A 24,315-nucleotide genomic window follows, 5' to 3' on the forward strand; every position below is an offset into this window, starting at 1 on the left:
GTTTATAACAATAAAGACCTCTGTTCAAAGTGTGCTTGAGTGTAGAAACTCGACTTCCGGCATGTATAAATGCTAAAGACCCGCAATTTGACCACATAGAGATTGTATTCAATATGTTGATCAGAAACTGTGACTTAATAAAGCTAGATATTTAAAAAAAATAAAAACAGTACTCCTACTTTTGCATCTTTTGCATGTGTATTAGTGGCATCCTGCAGCTACCTATATTCATATTTACAGAGATGAAGTCGTAAAAGATACAGTTATTACCAAAGAAACTAGAGAAAATAGAAGACCAACCAAAAAAAAACAACAAAAACAAAACATATAGTATAATGTACATTATCAATGGGAAATGGCATTACTAAAGAGAAGATTGAATCTGTGTCATTATTATAACATTTATTTGTACTCTTTACACTTATTGTACAGTATGCATTTCAAAGGGGACATTTTCACATGGCTGTATAAATATTTACATATTTTACGTTTCTTACGTCATATTTTGAAACATAATTATTAAGATTTCTCACAGGCATTTTGTCCTCACACATTTTTTAATACTCATCTTCCATTTTGTCAGCTCAAATGCAAATTAAGAAGTCATGGAATGGCTGCTTCATTCCAAAATGGCTGACATGCTGTTCACTGTTGACCATGAATCCTTTTTTTGTACATCCTGTCATGATAGACATGTCAAGTGAATTTCATGTCGATAGGTGAAACTGGAATCTTTCCAGGGGTGCTACTGAACGAGAGACTTGGACGCCATGCTCCACCCAGATTAGATGGCATAGGCAAAAAAGCTTGGTAATTTAGCATCGGTGATCTGTCTTGTATGCTTTCTTCCAATCGGGGCTGATTTGTGCGAATTTCCAAGTAGGAGTCCTTCAAAGTACATGCCATGGAATTCACCCAAAATGGCTGCCTCAACCCAAAATGACCGGTTTCCTGTTCAATTTCAGGCATGGGTCCTTGAGACTTTTTAGTGCGTCCTGTCATGATGGACATGTAAACCCAATTTCGAGTTGATCGGTGAAACTGGTGCTGGGGGCTGATCTTTTCAAACAGTCCAGGGGGCGCTAATGAGTGAGTTTTTGGGCGTCATGTTCGGCACCTTTAAAATGTATACATTTTCACGAGGATACATGCACATGCCAATATTGGTGAGTTTTTGGGCTTGCTCTTTCATGATGTTGATACACAAATCAGTGCTATTTTTCTTTATTAAAAACATGTAACAAAACGGATGAATGGTATTTGAAATCATTTCAAGTAAAACATGTCTTTAATAATCAAGTCACTTTATGAGCACCACCTGGGGCCTTATTCCGGCAGCCGCTGCACTTGGCTCCGATGAAGGAGCTCATGTGAGCTTGTTCATAGAAGGATTTAAATGTTCAACTCAAGGTCCCGCTGTACAGCAATCCCAAATGGGCCTTGATAAATGATGCCACAAAAGAGGCCTGTTGTTCACTCAAATATTTTATTAACACATTCCAAGTCATTTACACAAAATCAACATATCATGAGTACCCAAAAAAAAAAAAAAAAAGAATTACACAATAATGTTAGACTCCAGTGCAAACGGGCATGTTGCCGATACCACACTTCCAAAACATGCATGTTAGGTTCATTGAAGACTTGTAAATTGTCCATAGGTGTGACTGTGAGTGTTAATGGACACACGTTGGGTTTCAAAATTCTGGAAATTTTAAAATTTGGAAACTATTCATGTGAATTAACGTGAATAAACCAAAAATTTGCAAAATTGATGTTTGTGGGCAGATTTCTTGCAATTACAGTATTACCTTGACTTACGAGTGCTCCAACGTATGGGTGTTTTGAGTTACAAGCCGCTACTTTTTTTGCTTTGCAATGTGAGGCAAAAGTTGAAGTATGAGCAAGCTTTGGATACGCTGCCACCATAGTGAAGTCAAACAAAAATGGAGGAATTAAGGTACAGTAATGCCCTCGCATGTGGGCAAGGAGAGCCATTCATTTTTGCATGGTTGTCTGCTCATGACAAAAGTAAATGTTTATAATTATGCTTGAATATGATACCTTTCCAATTCACAGTTAATCCCCATTGGAAGTGTCCAATTTAGAATATTTCAAATATCTCCCATCTTAACTTTCCAAAGAAATTTGCTGAAGATTTCCACCCCTTTTCACAATAATGCGACATTCCAGTCATTTTGCAGTACAATACATACCATCTTCAGTGTGTGCTGTTTTGATAGTTAGTGTAAGCAGGACAAGAAAGATCCAGACTGCAGTCTCTTTGCGGGTCCCGGATTAAATGTACTGTCGTGGCGAGTATCCGGTAGGCGCCGCATACGGCTTGGCGGGATAGTACGAGCCACTCGGCGTGTAAGGCTGGCTGGAGGCCGGCGCGTAAACAGGGGCATACGTGGAACCGTTGGCGTAGGGGTATGCCGCTTGGGAGCCGGGGTATCCGTACACGGGTCTCTGAGGCGGGCACGAGGTGGTGAGGATGATGCCGCCTACCAGGAGGATGGCGGTGGACCCCCAGCCAATGTAGATGGCCGCCCCGATCTCCCTCCTCTGCTCGTCGATGGTCAAGGGGTTCTGGAAGTCGGTGATGGTGATGGTGGCCGACCACGTGACCGGGATCAGGACCAGGACGGCGGCCAGGATGAGCAGGCAGCCGCCGATGATCACCACCTGGGCCTTGGAGGTCTCCTTATTCAGGCAGCTGGTGCACTCGGCTCCGATGAAAGTGATCATGAAGCCGATGAAGCCGAAGACCAGCGAGATGATGACCAGCGCTCGGGCCGCCTGCAGGTCCGGAGTCAGCCTCATCACTGACTCGTTGAGTCGACACTGCATCTGGCCCGTGCTCTGCATCACGCAGTTCATCCATAGGCCGTCCCACACGATCTGGCCCGTCACGATGTTGGCGCCGATGAAGGTGGTGACCCTCCACATGGGGATGCCGGTGGTCACCGCCACCCCCACCAGCCCGATGAAGCCGATGACCTGACCCGCAGTCTCCTTGCCGATCTTCCCCATGGCGAAGAAGCTGCGTACTGGAGAGGTCGACGCTCGGAAGTCGGCAGCTGCCTCTCTCTCGTTGACCGGGGGGAGGTTCCTCGCTCGCGGTCGTCGGGTGAGTTCTCCTCGCCAAACCGGATTTCCTCCTCCTCCTCCACCTCCAGTCACAGGAGTGGCATCCCGTTTGAAAAACACGCTTTTGTATGCAAACCACACGTTTTTACGACTCTGTGACGTCAAAGTATAAAATATCAAATAGTAGTAGAATATCAAAGTAGATGGCAAAAGTTATACATTTCATTTGTTGAGCTATTTTATTGAGCAGGTTTTACATTTGTACATCACAATTTACTGTTACACAGCAAATGAAATATTTGCTATGTTTTCTATTAAAAAAAGTTGTACATTTCTGAGAAATAGGAAATGGATGGACGAAAGATATTGTCCATGGATGGCTGTATAAACTTCATAAAAAGTCGGAATTTTGAGAAGAATAAAGTCAGATATTTTGTTCTGCTTTCTTCATAAAAATGGAAAATGAATGCCTTACGCTTGCTTAAAGCCGTACTTTGAAATGCTAACCCAGGCTTGAATTTGCCAATGTAAAGTCTAATTTGAAACCCTAACCCTGGCCCAAATCTACTTAAATCTTCAAACCCCACACTGAAAACTCTAACTTAACCCGTCCCCTGGCTTGAAACAACATATTTAAACCCTAACTCTGTCTTAAAACGCAAATTTGAAACCCTAACCCTGTCTCAAAACTCTAACCCCGGCTTGAAGCTCTAATTTTAAACTCTTATCCTGGCGTGAAACTCCAAATTTAAACCCTAAGTCTGTTTTAAAACCTCAATTTGACACCCTAACCCTGGTTTGAAACCCCAAATGTAAACCCAAACCCCGTTTTAAAAAAGGATATCTTTGCAAAAATGTTGGACATTTTGAGACGTTTTTTTTCGTCTACTCATGTTTACATTTTTTAAAAATTAATATATATATATATGCCCATGTCATGTCCGGGGCTCCAACCCTCCCCCAATTGAAACGCTCCAGTCTCATTTCCTTTGACTGGCAAGGGAGAGGGCTTTACATATGCTAATAATACCCACACATACTGCTTGCACGCCAAGATTTTAAAAGTGTCTTTCTCATGGAAACTCATTGTTACAGTCATGTTTGAGTGAGCATGGCCCTTTACTGATAGCCAGTATCACTTTCTGTGAGACATTTTCTGATTGTGTGCAGTCAGCAAAGTAGGCAACCAAAAGTGTTGCACAAAACCACTCACCACATATTCAGAGCAATGATAACCATCAGCAGCAGTCAACAGGGAGTTGGTCATGAAACATACTTGAATGCCACTGGGCATCGAATGACACATCATTTTGCTACTTACGTACACAATAATTTACTTTCGTTTTGTGTCAGTTTTACAGTAAACGTCAACCGGCAGGGACAAACATTATGCTATGTGGCGTAGATGAGAGTAAAAAATAAAATAGTAGGATGAATTGTAGTGGGGCGGCATGGTGGAGACTGGTTAGTACAGCTGCCTCACAGTTCTGAGGACTGGGGTTCAAATCCCGGCCCCACCTGTGTGGAGTTTGCATGTTCTCCCCGTGCCTGCGTGGGTTTTCTCCGGACACTCCGGTTTCCTCCCACATCCCAAAAACATGCCTGGTAGTTTGATTGAAGACTCTAAATTGCCCATAGGTGTGAATGTGAGCGTGAATGGTTGTTTGTTTCTATGTGCCCTGCGATTGGCTGGCGACCAGTTCGGGGTGTACCCCGCCTCTCGCCCGAAGATAGCTGGGATGGGCTCCAGCACGCCCGCGACCCTAGTGAGGATAAGCCGAACAGAAGATGAATGAATGAATATATATATATATATATATGCATTTCAGAGAAGCAATTTATACCTGGAAAAACCTGTATATTATCGAGTAAAAAGTAATCATTTTCATGAGACTCTAATCAGATATTTCCCCCACACAAAGTTATAAATCTTTGAGAAAAAATGTTTTATAAATTTGAGAAAAAGTTGTAACTTTTACAAGTAATAAGTGATATTTGAGTGAATAATAAAAAAATAAAAACACGTTTATTTGACACCAGCGATTTATATTATTTTCAGTCTGCTTGAATCCGTTTCAAGAGTTTTAGTGGCTAAGTACAAGGCAGTTTCCATCAGCCAACTGGATTTGAAGACGTCCCTCATGTTTTGTTTACAGACACTGAGGATGACTCCATTCTATTCAGCTGCAGCTGAATCCAATAGTGAGTCAGACAGACAGTCAGCTAAAAAAACACTTAATTTAATTTTCTATTAAAAAAAAAGTAGGACTAATGTTCTATTAGCATTTAATGCCATCTTGTGGTATCTAATGGAGTTTCAGAAAGAAAACAGGATAGGTGGGTTTTTAGTAAATAACAGAGACAAGATATGGAAAAAAGAAGTGTGAAGTTGTGAATGTGAGTTGCAAACTGCAAATAGGCTTGGGAACAGTGTAAAGAGGTACCTAGATTTACAACTCACACATCATTGGACTTATGAGCTGCTGCTTGGTCCACTTTTTTTTTTTTTTTTTTTTTTGCAAGTCAAAATTTGCTTCAGATTCTCTACCGTTCAAGAAAAGTGAAAAAAACAAGAGGAAAAAAGGAATGAAAAAAAGGAATAATTAAAACACTTTTTGTCATGATATGTTAAAATTGTCTGTATGTCCTGACAGCAGAATAATATTCAAATTATATTTTGAAAAATGATCCCACGATTGCCTCTAATTTAATTTACATTTTTTTTTACAACTGGGTACAGCATGAGAAAAATTGCCAGATATTCCTTTAAAGACAGGAGGCGTGACCAAATAGTCTGTCACTCATTTGCACATGCACACATAGCCTCACATGTGACACCGTTGTCTTACGCAAAAGGACACTATAATAGTTTCTTGAAAAGTTTAAAAGAATGACTTGGACATCTCTACTTCAAATCAAGGGTAAACATATATTACAGTGGTGCCCTATACACGGACAGCTGCATATTACTGGGCTTGGAAACGACCATTGGCGCTGACATACAAACGAATGGTGACGTCACCGTTCTCACCGGCTCGTCAGATAAGTTGATCACCTGTCTTATATTTTTACTTGACTGCACATTCCAAAAATTACAACATCAAACCGGGAACATTTTGTGTTTGGCACACACATAGTCAGGTGGTGGCGTTTCTTTGGGCAGAGACATGAGGGGGAGGGGTGGGCAAAGAGTGAGGCGAAATTCAAATGTTCCTTAAAGGTATTGTAAGAGCCACAGTCTCTGATGCACTTTCAGCCATTTATTGATTGGTACAAACAGTCAAACACAAATATGAAATAAGAACACTTACATGGAACTGCTGTTGGCCACAACTCGTACCCAGACGCTCACACGAATAGCGAAAAGCCGCAGATAGTTGACGGCCATTATAATTGCATTGAAAAAAAAAATCATTCTTAAAATAAAATAAAAAACTTGAATAAGTGGCGATATACCATCAATAGGTCTTAAGTGTTTTTGGGGTTGTTTTCACCCCCTCCAAAAAAAAAAAGTAAGAAGAAGAGCAAAGAATTAAAAACAATTGAAAAAAAATGGAAAAAGAACAAAAATAATTTAAAAAAATAGGTGAATCCCTGGGTGCCGAACCACGAGTATGCTGGCGTCCACTGTATTACGATTTCTAAAACATGTTGATTTTGTTGGATTCTATTTTATTGTTGTATTATGATTTGAAATATGAATGACATTTCAATTTATTTGAATGAGGATACTTGATTTAATATTAAAGTAAATTGAGTATGTGACCTGCGAGTGGCTGGCAACCAGTTCATGGTGTACCCCGCCTCTCGCCCAGAGTCAGCTGGGACAGGCTCCAGCACGCCCGCGACCCTAGTGAGGAGAAGCGGTACGGAAGATGAATGAATGAGTTCCGAGTTTGGTCAAGGACCAAATTCAAATGTAAGTCAACTAAGTCAAGGTACCACTGTAGGACAAATTTTCTATTAGACAGGGCTTTGGTTCCATCTTGTGGCATGAGGGCATTTCAGAAGACCACAAAATACGAAGTATTTTTCAGCCAAGAATTGAAGCTAGGTTCCCCGAAAAAAAAAAAAATCTCTATGTGAAAGTAACGAACCGCAACCTGGCCGGTCAAAGTGTGAGTACACTTTTGACACCTTGTACAATGCAGCAATTAACTGCTAATTCCTTTTTATCGTTTTAATTCCCATCAACGACGTTTCATGCGTATTCCCTCGAAGTAGTCGTCGACCTCACGGGCGTGAATTTAGGGACGTAACGAGGGTTCTGGTGATGTTTCGGGGGGCAGTTCCAGCACAGCAGCCCTCCGCCGATCAGCAGCAACGTGCCGGCCGCCCAGCCCACGTACAACGCCGCCCCCAGTTCGTAACGCTGGGCCTGGATGACCAGAGGGTTGTAGAAGTCGGTGACGATGGCGTTGGCCGACCACGAGACGGGAATGAGGCACAGGAGCCCGGAAACGATGAACAGGACCCCGGCCAGGATGCATGCCCTGGCCTTGGAGGCCTCCTCCTCGATGCAGTTGGTGCACTTCCCGCCCACGATTGACAGCATCACGCCGAAAATCCCGGTCAGGATGGAGATGATGGTCATTGCCCGGGCGGCCTGCAGGTCCCGCGCCAGCGCCAGCATCGAGTCGTAGACCTTTTGTTAGAGTTAGAGACTACTTCACTGAGTGTCGCAAAAATTGAACTGAGTCAAGTGGACTCTTCTTGGTTGTTGAAGACATTTCATCCAAAGAATTTTGGTCCATAGAACGAGTATACCAGTAACCTTTTGGATTAAAGGCCTTCCACTATCAATAACAGTAAAGTTGCCTCAGTTCAACTTCTGCAGATCACCATGATCTGCAGAACTGAGAACATTCTTGACAATTCTTGGATGCTGAAGACACTAAAGACATTGCACTCTTAATCCAAAACCCTTTTGGATTAAATCTCCGCTATGAATATTGAAAATCTACGAGTAATTGACGCCCTACAAAGAGGAATACTGTGCTGTAATTACCTATAGATGCCACAAGACGGTGGCAAAACATTACTTTTGTCTCAATGAAATGCCTCAATTAACTTCACATAGTTCCTTATCTTAATAGCATAATTACCCATGATTTGAATTTGCAGTCACAATATTACTAAAAAAATAACAAGATGCTTCTTAAAAATTGTGTTTTTCTTTATGTAGGTCTTGTTTTTCAGTCATCCAGGTCATTTTAATTTGCAGTGGTTGAATCGAAGCAATTGGACTTATATGTTGAACTTATTTTTTCTTGTTTTCCCAAAATGTTCAAATATGACTTAGGCAACTCTGCCATTAGGCTAACAGTTTGTTGTTCTAAGTGAACAACAAATCGTTAGATTCTCTCTCTCACTACCATTGTTTTCTCTTACACCAGGAAGATGGTCTTGTCATCCTCCGATTTTATCAGACACGAGCTACCACTCCAACCACAAACGTGATCAACAGTCAGCTCAGTCATTAGTCAGTATTAAGCAAGTCACATATTGTTAGCCTAATAATATAGTTGCCCAAGTCACAGTTGAACATTAAGGAAAACAAGGAAGAACAATCAATTTGAAGACCAAGTGGAGTCCAATTTGCCTCAATTCAACCTTCACGGATTACCATGACCTGGATAACTGAGAATATACGGACATAAAGAAAAAAAATGCCAATTGGGCAATTATGGCATTAAGGCAACAATATGTGCGATTTACAGTTACATCACATAATATCTATGATTGTATAAATTTTCCATCAACCTTGCACTGCATCTGGCCCGTGCTCTGCACCACGCAGTTCATCCACAGGCCCTGCCAGACGGTCTGCGCCGTAATGATATTGGCACCCACGAAGGCCGTCACCTTCCACATGGGTAACGCGCACACCACAATGACCAGGAAGCAGCCCACCGTGGCCAACGAGATGCCGATCATCTGAACGCCCTGAGACACCATCTTGCCGATTCACGTCCAGTCAGAGAAACAAGCGGTACGACGTGAGCTTCTGTTTATAAAGTTTGTTGTGGGACAAGTGGCAACCGACGACAGAGAGGCGTGTGACTCCGGAATCCCATTCTCCTATTGGCTTTGGTGAGTTTACACACAAACACAAGCCTAGTCACCTTCAGTGATGACCCGCCACAAATACTCCAAGGTCAGAAGGCTCCCGTTCTTGTTCTCCAACACATAGGGTTGAAAAGAAGACTTGAAAATGTGTGTCATAGTGTTTAGTGCAGGGGTTCTAGATATATTTCCAAGGACCCCCCTCAAATTCCGATTTCAGATTTACTGGATGTGTTGTTATGTCACAATCATATCTGAGCTTATAATAGGTCGAAATCTATTGTGGATGACAAGACCAATGATTTTGAGGACCCCAGGCCAAAAAAGTATATACAGTGATGCTTCTATATTTGAGTTTAATTTGTTCTGTGACCATGCTCGTAACTCAAAACTCATACTGTATCTCCAATCATCTTTCCCCATTGAAATGAATAAAAATGCCAATAATCAATTCCAGCCTGTGTTTCTAATAAGAAAACTAGCACTGTATGAAATTTTACTTCATAAATACATACTGTGATTACACATTTAAATAGAATCTAAAGAAATAAACAGCTTTTGACAATTTTTTTTTGCTTCAATTCAATTGGCATTGTGCTGCTCCTTCTGGTGCGTGTACCTTGGCCACCTGGGGGCAGTATGATAAAAACGTATGGATATACAGACAGTCACAAGTTACTTCTCAAGTCAGCCGCAGTCGTACTTCGCAGAGGATAAAGAATAAATGCCTATGAATATTGTTATATCGTCTGACTACATATTTTGCTCCACTGTTTGTGTTCAAATATCCGTTGGGTTATGACACTGTGACACTGATGCAATTCCTTAGTCCGTCTATGGTGTTTTGCCTGATATATGTTAGCATTAAGCCAGCAGACTTGAAGGCAAAGCTCTGTGTCAATTTCTAATACACCATGTGCAATTCTCTTAGTTTTGTGTTCACTTTGGCAGTAAGCTTCAACGAGGAGTGGCATTAAACAGCTTGAAGCCTCTTTTCGAAGAATTGTTCACTATCTGCCAAACTGCTGCTTGTTGTGAAGTGAATTGACACGCCACCGCCACGATCTAGCGCTCGTATCTAAAATTTTTGCTTGCAAGTCGAGGCATAAAGAAATTCTGACAAATGATGGCTCATATCGCGGAAAACTTGGAAACTAAGGCACAACTGCATCCTGAAATAATGCTGATTTTGTCTCAATTTACTAACAAATTCACTTCTGTGAAATCTGAAAACGAGAACCTCCCAAAGATCCAAATTGCCCGAAATTGAACAGAAAATTAACATTTTTTTGGTTTGAAGCAGCTTTTTGAAGTCAATTCCAGGCTTTGCACTTTGACTAACTCCAAGTCAAGAGTTAGACTACATGAGCTCCAATTGGAAGTAGACAGATGGGCCAAATTAAACCGCCAAGCTTTTGTGCCAATGCCATCCAATGTTTACCTAAAGTACAATGATAATTTGGACGACTGGCCAAGAAAAACATGCAAGGGTCCCTTTATTGCTTAAAACTTTCCTGTAATACCCCATTTATTCGCAATTCACCGATTCTGTGTTTTTTTTTAGGAACCTTCCTCTGCTATGCGCATATTTTTATGGTCTTTCTGTAACACCATAAGATGTCATCAAAGTCCTGGCTAATAGGAGAGTAGTAATTGGTGTCAAGGAAGTATGTTGAAGTGACACATCCAGTCTGTATGAAAATCATTGTGTGTCAGGGATGAGCTAAGTTTAGCCTGGGTTGTTAATAGATGTCATCGAGAGCCGTATGTGTATGTTTTTGCAGGTGCATTTTAAAAAAACTCCAACAATCTGTAAGCCATTTATTTTTAAGGGTAATGATAAAACATGAGTTTGAAATAATAAAGTATTTTAGGATCATAGTTTGTGGTATATGAACTCCTACACCGACTCCTGCCGTGAACAGCAAAAGTAAGTTAGCTACATCGAAGACAACCCCCCGCCCCCCTCTCCTACAAAAGTTTTATAATACAGTTAACACCCTCATATTCACAGGTCTTCATCTTTGAATTTGCCTATTTGCAGATTTTTTGGGGGGTAACATTTTCTTCTTCTTCTTTATTTGCTGAAAAACTTTTTTTTTCTGCTCAGGTCAAAGCAATAAAATGTTTTGCTTTGCCACCAACTGACGGTTGCATGAATTGAGATTGCATGAATTGAGAGTTACACAAATTTATTTAAGCAAATAGTACGCTACTACCATCTTGTGGCATACAGTATATTGACAATCACAAGCCTTTTTTGTGGGAGCGTCAATTACAGGGCTCAGGGCTCCGTTCCAATCCCCTTTGAATAGTGGGGGTTCAGTGTAAAATTATTTCCAATACGTGCCAAAAGATGGCGCCAAAGCAATTCTGCAGAATACTGAACCGTGAAAATGCAAGGTACACCCTGGACTGGTCGCCAGCAAAGCACACGGCACGTATAGAAAAACAAGTCGCAACACTCACATTCACATCTATGGACAATTTAGAGTCGTTAAAGCATCTAACATGCTAGTTTTTGGAATGTGAGAGCTGAAGTACTGGAAGTAAACCCACACAAACAGGGAAAGTAGGGAAGCTTCAGGTTAGAACCCCAAACTGCAACATTGTAAAGGAGACATCCTAACCACTCAGAGGTGCTTTATTATACAGCAAAATAAAACAATAGAAGAGAAGTGATAATCTTTATAAAACACTATTTACACATGCTGACAATACACTATAAAACAAACCAAAGAAATGAAAAGGAGTGTATAAAAACACATGGAAATGAGCAATGAAAAAGAAATGTAACAGGTAGCACGTGTTGTCTACTTTCCAGTGAACAAGCAGGTTCCGGTCGTCAGCTGTGGTCCGTTAAGCGGGTGCTTGATAAAACAGGAAGTGGTGAAATACTGGTCATCCTTCAGATGTAGTCTTTGGGCGCAGACGCTCTGCTTGCCGAGTACTTGGCGGGGTAGTCGTCTTTGGGCGGGCAGTTGGCGCAGAGGAGGGCGCCGCCTATGAGTAGCAGGCCGGAGGCCCCCCAGCCGATGAACAGGGCGGCCCCCAGCTCCCTCTTCTGGGAGCCCGAAGTCAGTGGGTTGTAGAAGTCCCTAATAATGGTGTTGGCAGTCCAGCACACAGGGATGAGGCACAGCACCCCGGACAGGATGAAGACAACGCCGGACGCCATGCAGATTTTGACCTTGACGCCCTCGTCCCGCACGCAGTTGGTGCACTTGCCGCCCGCCAGGCACAGCAGCACCCCGAGCACGCCCAGCAGGATGGCGATGATGACCAGGGCCCGGGCGGCCTGGAGGTCCTGGCTCAGAGCCAGCAGGGAGTCGTAGACCTTGCACTGCATCTGGCCCGTGCTCTGGATCACGCAGGTCATCCAGATTCCCTCCCAGGTGGTCTGCGCCGTCACGATGCTGGTGCCCACGAAAGCCGTCACCTTCCACTGGGGCAGCGCGCACACCACGATGGTCCCGATCCAGCCCAGGACGCCGAAGGCGGCGCCCAGCATCTGCAAGCCCGCCGAAACCATGTCGAAAATCCGCTTGAAGTGGAGTATTGCTCCCTGAAGAAATGTTCAAGTGAGGCTGGATGGCCTCTTTTATGCACTTAACACACCTGTTGTCTGGAGTACACCCCCCACCCCGGGGCATGTGTCATCACGTCAGGTGACTGTTGCAGGTATAATGGGCACCCTGTGACTCACTTGTAGAAGTTAAAAAAAAAACACCTCAACCCTTGCTTCTAGAGCAGTAGTGTCTAAGTTGTTCTTAGTGTGGGCTACATTATAGTTATGGGTGCCCTTAGGGAGTTGGTCATAACGGTGAAACCACATAAATGTGAAATCGTGAGGCGTGAAACAGTATAAGAATAAGGGTTTGGTTTCACAACCACTACAGTAAATTAACAAAATGCAGAAAAAACTGCCTCTTTTGTGAAAATAGGCAGATTTAATGACATTTAAAATGAAACATCAACATCTTACATCTTTTCTGTCAAGGAAAGTGGAACATCTTCTTTCCACAAAATGACCTTCTACCTGGGACTTCAGTGGGAACTAACTTAAATCCATCTCTTAATACAACCACTATCACATCGTGATTATAAAAGTCATCAATACTATACAAAAATGCAATATAACAACATGCAACTCTGCCACCTACATCATCTGGAGCGGTTTAAAATTAACATGTCTAATAACATTACAAAAAAACAATCAATAACACACCAGAGATGCTGATTGTCAAATGTATTAATGTGTGCAGATCGCTACAGATGCGTTTTGCGTGTCGAAGTTAGTTGTAAAATATTCTGCTCTGACCAACCGATCAGAAGACAGAAAAATGCTGACATCATTGAGGGGCAGCGCTGTGGCCCTGTGAGGATATATTTGCAATCTGATTGGTTAAAGAAATAGTCCCATGTATGGGCCAAGACTACTGATACTTGAAGGGCGTGGGCAGATTAGATTGACATGGCAACACATAGAGGCTGAAATCTGATTGGACAAAAAAATGTGAACATTTAGATACACTACTGGAAGCAGCGAAGCCAAGAGAAACATTACCAAATGAAGAGTATAGCCCGTTTGGAATAAATTAATACAATTTCATGGAACAAACATGGTTGTAAAACCAAAACCAATCTGTGACATTGGTTGACTTGCATGTTGGTTTCATTTAAAAAACAAGGCTCAAACAGTCGCCGTTATAAAACGTTTCCCAGCTCACACTGGATAACAGCAGGGGTCACCAGCCAATTGCAGGACACAGAAACAAACTCGCATTCACACTCACAGTCACACATAGGACAGTCTTCAGTGAAGCTAACATGCATATTTTTGGCATGTGGGAGAAAGCAGGAGGAAGACTCACGCAATCACGGGGAGAACATGCAAGCTGCACATAGGAAGGCCGAAGCCGAGATCTGAACCCACAATCTCAGAACTGTGAGGCAGACGTGCAAACCACTCAACTTCCGTGCTGCCCACTGTGAACTACAACTACGATAATAAACATAGTTCTCTGACAGTTTCACGAAAAAGTGAGCAGAGCAGATGCAGAAACATTTAGTCTACCAAATTAACGTATCAGGGGTTACGTAATGTTATGTTAGTTACATCATGCCCTTCTAGACATGCTTTACTGTGTCCCCTCATGGTAAAGTGTGTATTAAATGTGTATTCTCACCTGTACGCCATGTAATCTGCAGCCGAGTAAAGGCTGTCTATACACAATGAACATAAACATAAATAAAAACAGAATACAATGATTTTCACATCATGTTAAACCTTTATTGAATTGAATATACTACAAGGACAATATATTTAATTTTCAAACTGATAAACTTGATTGTTTTTAGCAAATAATCATTAACTTAGAATTTTATGGCTGCAACACGTTCCAAAAAAGCTGGGACAGGTGGCATAATAGACTGAGAAAGTTGAGGAATGCTCATCAAACACCTGTTTGGAAACTCCCACAGGTGAACAGGCTAATTGGGAACAGGTGGGTGCCATGATTGGGTATAAAAGGAGCTTCCCTGAATTGCTCAGTCATTCACAAGCAAAGATGGGGCAAGGTTCACCTCTTTGTGAACAAGTGCGTGAGAAAATAGTCGAACAGTTTAAGGACACTGTTCCTCAACGTACAATTGCAAGGAATTTAGGGATTTCCTCATCTACGGTCCATAATATCATCAAAAGGTTCAGAGAATCTGGAGAAATCACTGCATGTAAGCGGCAAGGCCAGAAACCAACATTGAATGCCTGTGACCTTCGATCCCTCAGGCGGCACTGCATCAAAAACCGACATCAATGAGGAAAGGATATCACCACATGGGCTCAGGAACACTTCAGAAAACCAATGTCAGTAAATACAGTTCGGTGTTACATCCGTAAGTGCAACTTGAAACTCTACTATGCAAAGCAAAAGCCATTTATCAATAACGCCCAGAAACGCCGCCGGTTTCTCTGGGCCCGAGCTCATCTAAGATGGACTGACTCAAAGTGGAAAAGTGTTCTGTGGTCCGACGAGTCCACATTTCAAATATTTTTGGGAAATTGTGGACGTCGTGTCCTCCGGGCCAAAGAGGAAAAGAACCATCCGGAATGTTATGGATGAAAAGTTCAAAAGCAAGCATCTGTGATGGTATGGGGCTGTGTTAGTGCCAATGGCATGGGTAACTTACACATCTGTGAAGGCACCATTAATGCTGAAAGGTACATACAGGTTTTGGAGAAACATATGCTGCCATCCAAGCAACGTCTTTTTCAGCAGGACAATGCCACACCACATTCTGCATGTGTTACAACAGCGTGGCTTCGTAGAAGAGCGGGGGTACTAGACTGGCCTGGCTGCAGTCCAGACCTGTCTCCCATTGAAAATGTGTGGCGCATTATGAAGCGTAAAATACGACAACGGAGACCCCGGACTGTTGAACAGCTGAAGCTGTACATCAAGCAAGAATGGGAAAGAATTCCACTTACAAAGCTTCAACAATTAGTGTCCTCAGTTCCCAAACGTATATTGAATGTTGTTAAAAGAAAAGGTGATGTAACACAGTGGTTAACATGACCCTGTCCCAGCTTTTTTGGAACGTGTTGCAGCCATAAAATTCAAAATTAATGATTATTTGCTAAAAACAAAGTTGATCAGTTTGAACATTAAATATCTTTGTAGTGTATTAAATTAGATATAGGTTGAACATGATTTGCAAATCAATGTATTCTGTTTTTATTTATGTTTAACACAACGTCCCAACTTCATTGGAATTGGGGTTGTATGAATAAAAATGAAAATGCTCAATTTTATGTTTGTGCAGTCCAGAAATTTCAATGTTCGTTCAATAAGGTGGGACACAAACAGTATACGTATACACTACCTCTGACAGGTGTTTGGGGTCACTTAGTAATGTACTGTACTTATTTTTTATAAGCCAACTTTTATAATCACATTAATGAAGTGAATTAATGAAGAATGGATTTCTGTTTAATTGTTTGTTATCTTCATTGAAAAGAAAAACATGTTTTTCTAAAAAAAAAAAAAAGGAAATTTCTATGTCACCCCAAACTTGGTAACGGTATATATATCTGCATACAGCACTGGAAAAAAATTAGGAGACCCCAGCAAAGTGATAATTTTATCAGCTTTTGACAGTTAATAATTTTGAGTAAAATTGACATTTCTTGTTGTATTCTATAAACTGCTGACAACATAATTCCCAGATTCCAAATGCAAATGCTGTCATTCACATTTATTTGTAGACAAAAATGGTCAAAAAAACAAAAAAAGGTTCCAAGTTTTGTTTTGTTGTTTAAATTTTCCCCTGAGCTGTACAGACGAGTGCTTTTCTTTATAGATAAAACATTGATAAGTGACCCCAAACTTTTGAATGGCAGTGTATATATTTTTTTAAATATTTGAAAATCAACTTAATTTATAGTGATGTGCATATTTATGAAAGATCTAAAACTAGAATGTAGCATATTATTGGTTTAGGTGTGTTTTTTTTGTATTAAACAAATAGAATTTGTTTTAATCAAATGTCATCAACATCAACATATTTTTCAGCTATTCAGATAACAGCCTGTACATATAATGTACATATTGTAAATATATAGGATGAGACAACACAATGAAGACAAAAAAAATCCATCTGACCTCAGAGTGAATCTTATAGTATGAGATGTCCACTCCAATGTTCACGATCCGAGTTGGTTTTCCTGATGATGAAGACGCGAGCAGGCCCAAAGACGAGTGAGTCCACCCTACTACGAGTGTGTGGCCAAGAGTGCTGCCAAGGGAATCATATTGTCCCACAAATGAATGGAGGCAGTGTGCTAGAGCTAAAAAAGTGGACTATAATCCCTCTGTTTGATCCACGCTGGGATCATTGGACATATTGAATTCCACAAACCAGGAGGAATGCCCACAATTAATTCTCTGAAGAGAGATGCTTTCAAGCCACCGGAGAGAGCTCTGTACACATTTATCTATTGGGATGTTGAAGGCAGTGAGTGGCTTAAAAGGTTTAGGAAAGAATGTCTCTAGAATCTGACAATGAATCTTTTTTTTTCAAGGGTGTGTGCGGGTGAGAGGGGGGTGCGCCAATTGTGGGGATGTTGAGGGGAGTCTGTGGCTTGAATCAATTGGGGAAGGCTGTTTTGAAGCTAGTTCAATGATGGTGAGGCACCAACTCTTTTGGGATGTTAAAGGGTGTGTGTGGGTAAAAATAATGAGAAAGGATGATTTATAGATAGCTATGATAAATGTTGTCCCCTCCAGGGGTCTTTTTTAAAATGATGTTCCCCAGTTACTTTTTTTGGGTGTGTGAAGATGGGGTGCACCAACTCAGTTGAGATGCTTATGGAAGTTCATGGCTTTAAATGTTTGAGAAATTAGTTTATCTACAGGAGGGGCATTTACATCATCAAGAGTCCTCTAATATTTCTTAATTAATTTACTCATTAAAAATGAGTAAACAAACAATTGTATATACTATATATTTGATAAATATTATTTATTTTATGAAATAATTGGTCAATTTATCATCATTAAATTGCTGTATTTCTAAATAGAATCTACAAATGAAATATAATTTTTTTCTGAAATAGAATTTGTTCAATTTGCTTCATAAACTATTTTATACATACATTCAAAATCGTCATTTTATTAAAAATGATTAGTTATAATTAAATAAATTACAAATACGTCTATAAAAAAAAGAATAAAAAACTGGTTAAATAGTTACATTTTAACTAATAAAACGTTAATAAATAAATACAATAAATGTGTATTTAAAACTAATTTTATGTAATAAAATAATTTGGTAATGTACTATATATAAATTATTTATAAAAAAAGAGACTGAATTACTATTTAATAATTGACTTAAAACTATTTTACATGTTAATTTATGATATATAAATTATTTATAAAAAGAGAATGAATTACTATTTCATAATTGACTCAAAACTATTTGACAGTTTTTTGTTTTTTTAACCATCTGCAAATGAGTAGGCCTACCTGTCCTTTTTAGAAAATCTATTTTGAGCACAAAATCTTGCCCGCCCCTTCTCGACAGTATCTATAACGAACGCAACCGTGAGAAACTGCCGTAGGGAGCGATGAGTGTTGGCGGGTTGTGGCGAGGCAAGCCCAGACTTCCCCTGTTAATCTTTTGGATTTGCAGGTCTTACTGTAAGCGTTCAGCTGTGTGAACGGAGATGAGTGGCGGTTAAATCGAGTTTAACAAGCCGACCCTCAATAAACTTTTACAACCTATAAACAATACAAATCATCATATTATGTAACTATACAGACAATGTTTATGTCCTGGTGAGGGGAGTAGGAGGAATGTGTTGTGGTTTGGTTGTCATGGTTACAAAAAGATCAGGGACATGGCGTCCTGACCTCCACTACAACTAAGTGACACAAGCGAAGATGGTTTAGAATGTCTGATAGATACATACATACATACATACATACTGTATTTATATTCTTTATGGGAAGTTTATGCTGTGGGAAATGAACTTGTTTGGTATCAAGAGAAATGAAGTAAATCTCAGAAGTTGGGAAAAAAAAAGCAAAACCTGTTTGTAATAATGTCATTGTCATTTGCTTTTTCTGTAACTGAAGGGGGGTAGGTTGGGGGTGGAGGAGCGTGGGGCAAATCGTTTAAAATCAGAAAGTGGATGTTTGTGGAAAAAATTGATTTTATTTTGAGGGCCATATCGCCCAGCCCTACCAGAAACTGACTCCTGCCCTTAAAAAAAAAAAAAACATTATTCCAGCTTCACGAATCAAAGAACAGTGTTCAAGTCTACGACTGAAGAGACTTTCAAAGACGTGAGTCACATGGAGTGATGTCATTCAGCCCCCGTCACAGTTTCAGTGTGCAAGTGGCACTTTTGAGTCACACACGTCATCACGTTAACAAGAGCTTGAATTGTGACTTAAGAGGTTTTTTGTCTGTTTTGTCTGCTAGCCTCTAGTTCTGCAATATATGTTTTATTCTTATGGCCTTTAGGGGTAGACGTGGGAGTTGTTTAAATGCCCTTTTGATTGTGAGGCGTTCTTGGTAAAATGTATCCTCTGACGGGCTCAAAATGTTTGAGAACCCCTAATCTAAAGGGTTGAAATACAGCACGTTAGAAATAACTAGCGGAACTGGTCAGACTGGCTCACGCTCCCACGACAAGTGAATGTTTACAAGAAGCTCTGCAGGCTGCGTCATGTTGATTTGTTAAGATGTTTGGATGGAATGTGCCATCCATCCATTTTCTGTACCGCTTCTCCTCACTAGGGAGCCTATCCCAGCTAACTGCGGACAGGAGGCGGGGTACATCCTGAACTGGTTGCCAGCCAATCGCAAGGCACATAGAAACAAACAGCCATTCGCACTCACATTCACACCTACAGGCAATTTAGAGTCTTCAATCAACGTACCACGCATGTTTTTGGGATGTGGGAGGAAAGCGGAGTACCCGAAGAAAACCCACGCAGCCATGGGGAGAACATGCAAACTCCACACAGGCGAGGCCGGGATTTGAACCTCGGTCCTCAGAACTGTGAGGCAGATGTGCTAAGCAGTCGGCCACCGTGCCGCCGATTGAATGTGCCATTATTATTATATACAGAAAATACATTCTTAAACACCATCTCAGCCCCAACCTTTAGACACCAGATTCAAAACACAGTATTATTCTAAAAAATTTTTTTTTATCACACTTAGTCTTGTTTTTGCACTAAATTGCTGATGCTCGTCCATCAAATGCCAGAGGTTTACAGCAAGCGTGAGCCAATAAAACAGCTATGATTCATGATGTATTTGGATTTTGATCCTCTGCAGACTTCTGCTTGTCTGATAAAGAAAAAATCCATGGAAAAACATCCAGTCATTAAATAAATATTATTACATCTTCAACTCCTTTGCAGTCAGGTGAACCAAACGTGAAAATGGAAATTTCAAGACGACGTCAGTAAAGCTGCAGATTCAGATTTTTTGGGGATGTGTGCGGAGAACAGGGGGTGCGCAACTCTATTGAGATGTTAAACGGGGTGTGTGGCTTCAAAGGTTTCAGGAAAGCTGTCATACTGTGACCATGGATTTCCACAAAGTTGCAAGAAATATTTTTTAAGGTGTGCGTGAGGGAGAGGGGGGACGCTACCTCCCCCGGGATGTTGAAGTGTATGGTTGTGTATGATGAAAAGGGGGTGCGCCAACTTTGTCAGGATAATGAAGGACGTGTGTCACTTTGAGTTTGATTAAGGCTGCTATAAAGTGACCATGGACGTGCACAAAGATGCCTATTAATTTTTTTAAGCGTGTGTCCGGGTCAGAGGGAGTGTGCCAACTCTGTCAGGATGTTGCGCTGAGCTAAAAATGCGTGTGAAGCATTTTAATGGAAAGACGACCTCGAATCTAACCCCATTGGTTAAGTGGTTTTCAGGTCTAAGAGATGGCGGTGCTGGGCCTGTTTAGCATCAGCGCTTGACATTTTGATGGCATAAAAAGTTGAAGCCTATAATCATGTCAAGTGAAAATCGGATGCCAACACAACATGTTTTGCTCCGTTGTGTGCATGCAAAGTGGGAATATGTTGATTTCCGCCGGAATGTTCACTGTAGAAGGCCGAGCATAATGTGGAACAAAAGGTAACTAGTATTGTCAATCACTGTCAGTCTTAGTAGGTTGGACGAGTCTGCTTCACAGTTCCGAGGTTCGGAGTTCAAATCTGTGAATTCCCAAGTTTAGAGAAGGTCAAATTAGGTGCACCTTTAAAGGTTATAGTGCATTTTAGATTCATCCTTGTAATGTGTATGGAATGAAACAAAGTTCTAGTGTGTATTCTGCTCTGTCAGAAAAGCAAAAGCATACACTGACGATTCATTGTTGAAGTGGGGCCTGTGGAGAAGGAGGTGGGGGCATTTGGGAAATGATCACCCTGACTGCTGACCCAGGATGACCTTAGTAAATGAGAGGAAAGCTCATAATGACACAGAATTCACCTGGCCTTGCACAAAGCATACATTTACTCACCCGCAATAAAACCTTAGACAGCTTTTCATGCCATACAAATAAAATCTGTGCCTTAATATTCCGAAATGTTCCTTCTTATGGGAGCAGAATATGACGTCTGCACGGAGTTGGCAAAGCAGACGACGACACCATATGTTGTTCTTTTTTCGATCCGTGAAGCACAGGTAAGATCTCATTCCAAGAGTGATTCAGCATTTTGGTGCACTCATATATTCTTTGAGTAAAATCCACAAGCTCGGAAAAGTCGTGACACGAAAACTTAGTGGATACTGTACACTCAAGCATTTAATCATATTTAAACGCTCAAAAGTTTGGGGGTCACTTAATTGAAAAATGAGACGCACTGGTTCTATCGACAATGCCCAGATTTTTGTTAGCTACTGTAACATTATGCACAGGTTAAACATTAACACTGCACTTAAATAAAAGAAAATAAAAAAACTATTTCAATATAAATAAAAGGTATTGCACATAAAAATTGATTTCTTTTAACCTAAATCTTCATGTGGAAACAAACATTTCAAAATTTTTAAATGCAAATGTATTGCACTTAAAAGTTAAATACAAAACTGTACTTAACAAATTCACTGTACTGGATTAAAAACAAGTTAAAGCCCGTGTAACATGCACGGAATTCAGTGATTCCTTCACGTACCACTAGAGAGAGCCCACAGACCACTTGCTGGTTAATGTTATGGAATTTATTGTTAAATAACTGACAGTAAAAATAACGAAATAAAAACTTTTGTACTTAAGTTTTCATTTTTTAGAGTACGTATTTTATAAACCTTTGTTTATAAGTTGAATAAGAACTTCTTCTACCAGTACCAGAATATATATTTTTTTTACAAAGGTATCAATCAATCAATCTATCTATCTATCTATCTATCTATCTATCTATCTATCTATCTATCTATCTATCTATCTATCTATCTATCTATCTATCTATCTATCTATCTATCTATCTATCTATCTATCTGTCTGTCTGTCTGTCTATCTATCTATCTATCTATCTATCTATCTATCTATCTATCTATCTATCTATCTATCGGGAAGTAGTTTCCAGCATCCTTCAACGTGAGCTTCACTCCACCTGGCGCTGCTGACTCCACCTTCAAGCTGTATAAAGAAGGTAGAAAGAGAGTTTCTCCCTCAAGTCGGACTCGGGACTCGGCGGCGAGGGGATCTGCTATCACCTGCAAGGCAGCACACACACAAATCCACAAAGGGGCCCTCTTTCCCCAAACTATGGCCTCTTCGGGCGTGGAGATCCTGGGACTGACGCTGGCCGTGGCGGGCTGGCTGGGCGTGATGGTGGCGTGCGGCCTTCCCATGTGGCGCGTGGCAGCCTACGTGGGCCAGAACGTGGTGGTGTCCCAGGTGATCTGGGAGGGCCTGTGGATGAACTGCTCGGTGCAGAGCACGGGCCAGATGCACTGCAAGGTTCACGACTCCATGCTGGGGCTGCCTCGAGACCTCCAGGCGGCCCGCGCCCTGGTGGTGGTCTCGGTGGTGTTCGGCGTAGCGGGTGTCGGCCTGGTAACGACTGGGGCTCAGTGCACGGACTGTAGCCAGGACGTGAGGGGCAAACGGCGTCTGGTGGTGTCCGGGGGGCTCGCCTTGACCCTGGCGGGGTTTCTGACCCTGGTGGCCGTGTCCTGGACGGCGCACGCCATCGTGTTGGGCTTCTACGATCCGCTTCTGGAGGACACGGGGAAGCGGGACTTCGGTAACGCGCTGTACTTCGGCTGGGCCGCCTCCTGCCTGCTCATCCTGGGTGGGGCGCTGCTGTGGTGTACCTGTAGCCCCGGGAGAGCCGCACAGGTGCACAGGGAGCCTGCCCAGGTGGACTACTCGGCTGTAACTCGGCGCGGATATGACAGACGAGACTACGACAGACGAGGTTACGTGTGATGAGCCTGTTACTAATGTGACCAGCAGGAGGAGCAATGAACAGTGGTTGAATATGTAGAAGAATTCAGAAGTGTTTTTCTTTTTTTTTTCTGGGCCATGTTTCTATGGTGGTGGGTGTCTTTGTTTGCTTTTATATTCTATGTAAGTGCCCTCCAAGGGGTGCGCCAGATTATAAGTGTAATGGTGGTCTGGTTTAAGATTATACTCTATAGTTTTTTTTTTGGGTGAAAGTACAGTGGCACCTTGAGATACAAGTTGAATTTGTTATGTGACCATGCTCATAACTCAAAACACCCACACCTCAAATCAACTTTTCCCCATTTGAAATGAATGGAAATGCCATGTATCTGTTCCAGCCTCACAACAGCCCAACAATTATTTTTTGTTTTTAAGAAATATAACAATAAATAATATTGTACTTTGTAAAAACATACAGTAATGTTGCTGAAATTCAATGGATATTGTGCTACTCCATCCGGTGTGCACACCTTCGCCACCTGAGGGCAGCAAAATACAGACATAAACTCAGTAAGCCGCAGTAATATTAGCCATATGCTTCACAGAGGAAAAAGAATATATGCCAGTGGGTATTTTTATATTGTCCGTCAACGTGCTGATGCACCTTTTGTGTTCAAATATCTGTTGCTTGAAGGTTATAACATTGCAAAACCCAGGCTATTTGGTAGGCATGTGTTAGCATTAAGCTAGCGGACTTTAAGGCAAAGTTGTGTTGTTACACAATGTGTAATTCTAAGTAAAGTAAACATTTAGACAAATGTATTTGACTCTAGTAAACAGGGAAGTGAAACAAATGGTCGCAATTAAACTCATGAAATCATGTGGTAACCATTTAGTTCTCAACTATTTGTCGATTATATTCTGTATTAAAGTCACTATCACTATGATAAGCACCTCACCTGTGTCAGTTTAATATGCAGAAAGAGGGCACATACCAGCTGCAGCCCTGACATGAGATATTTAGTTTCGGGGCAAACTTAGAAAGGACACAATAGGGGGCTTGTTGGCCTCCTCTTCCTTTGTAACCTGTCCTGAAACCTGGTCAGGGATAACCGGTCAAATGTGCAACAGAGACCCTCACAAAGACTTCATTGATAACGTGGTCCCCTCAATTCCCCCTCCTCAATGGGACTCTGTAAAATAAAAGTAAATGTAAAAGTCATTCAGTCCAAATGTGCTATT

The 24,315-nt window shown here is 41.3% G+C and overlaps 3 protein-coding genes across 3 annotated transcripts; 1 reads left to right on the top strand and 2 right to left on the bottom strand.

Annotated features, from left to right (window-relative positions):
- Positions 1-1,459: 1,459 nt before the first annotated feature.
- On the bottom strand, positions 1,460-9,095 carry LOC133482404 (claudin-3-like). Its single transcript, XM_061782481.1, has 3 exons — positions 8,857-9,095; positions 7,465-7,738; positions 1,460-3,053 (listed from the first exon to the last, which is right to left on the bottom strand). Exons 1-3 carry the CDS (start codon positions 9,049-9,051, stop codon positions 2,299-2,301), a joined length of 1,224 nt encoding a protein of 407 aa, XP_061638465.1. The 5' UTR covers positions 9,052-9,095; the 3' UTR covers positions 1,460-2,298.
- Positions 9,096-11,785: 2,690 nt separating this feature from the next.
- Positions 11,786-12,751, bottom strand: cldna (claudin a). The gene has a single exon (XM_061782759.1). It carries the CDS (start codon positions 12,689-12,691, stop codon positions 12,068-12,070), a length of 624 nt encoding a protein of 207 aa, XP_061638743.1. The 5' UTR covers positions 12,692-12,751; the 3' UTR covers positions 11,786-12,067.
- Positions 12,752-21,984: 9,233 nt separating this feature from the next.
- On the top strand, positions 21,985-24,115 carry LOC133482284 (claudin-9). The gene has a single exon (XM_061782276.1). It carries the CDS (start codon positions 22,450-22,452, stop codon positions 23,113-23,115), a length of 666 nt encoding a protein of 221 aa, XP_061638260.1. The 5' UTR covers positions 21,985-22,449; the 3' UTR covers positions 23,116-24,115.
- Positions 24,116-24,315: the final 200 nt, after the last annotated feature.

This window comes from Phyllopteryx taeniolatus, chromosome 8 (genome assembly GCF_024500385.1).
Source record: "Phyllopteryx taeniolatus isolate TA_2022b chromosome 8, UOR_Ptae_1.2, whole genome shotgun sequence".
NCBI lineage: Eukaryota > Metazoa > Chordata > Actinopteri > Syngnathiformes > Syngnathidae > Phyllopteryx > Phyllopteryx taeniolatus.

What these genes read in the sequence shown, in the direction of transcription:
- LOC133482404 (XM_061782481.1), bottom strand. Translation starts at nt 9,051, where the DNA reads ATGGTGTCTCAGGGCGTTCAGATGATCGGCATCTCGTTGGCCACGGTG. An exon ending in CGGGCCAGATGCAGTGCAAG is followed by an intron (nt 7,739 to 8,856) that starts GTTGATGGAAAA and finishes CTCTAACAAAAG; the next exon opens with GTCTACGACTCGATGCTGGC. An exon ending in TCTGGTCATCCAGGCCCAGC is followed by an intron (nt 3,054 to 7,464) that starts GTTACGAACTGG and finishes CGACCTCTCCAG; the next exon opens with TACGCAGCTTCTTCGCCATG.
- cldna (XM_061782759.1), bottom strand. Translation starts at nt 12,691, where the DNA reads ATGGTTTCGGCGGGCTTGCAGATGCTGGGCGCCGCCTTCGGCGTCCTG.
- LOC133482284 (XM_061782276.1), top strand. Translation starts at nt 22,450, where the DNA reads ATGGCCTCTTCGGGCGTGGAGATCCTGGGACTGACGCTGGCCGTGGCG.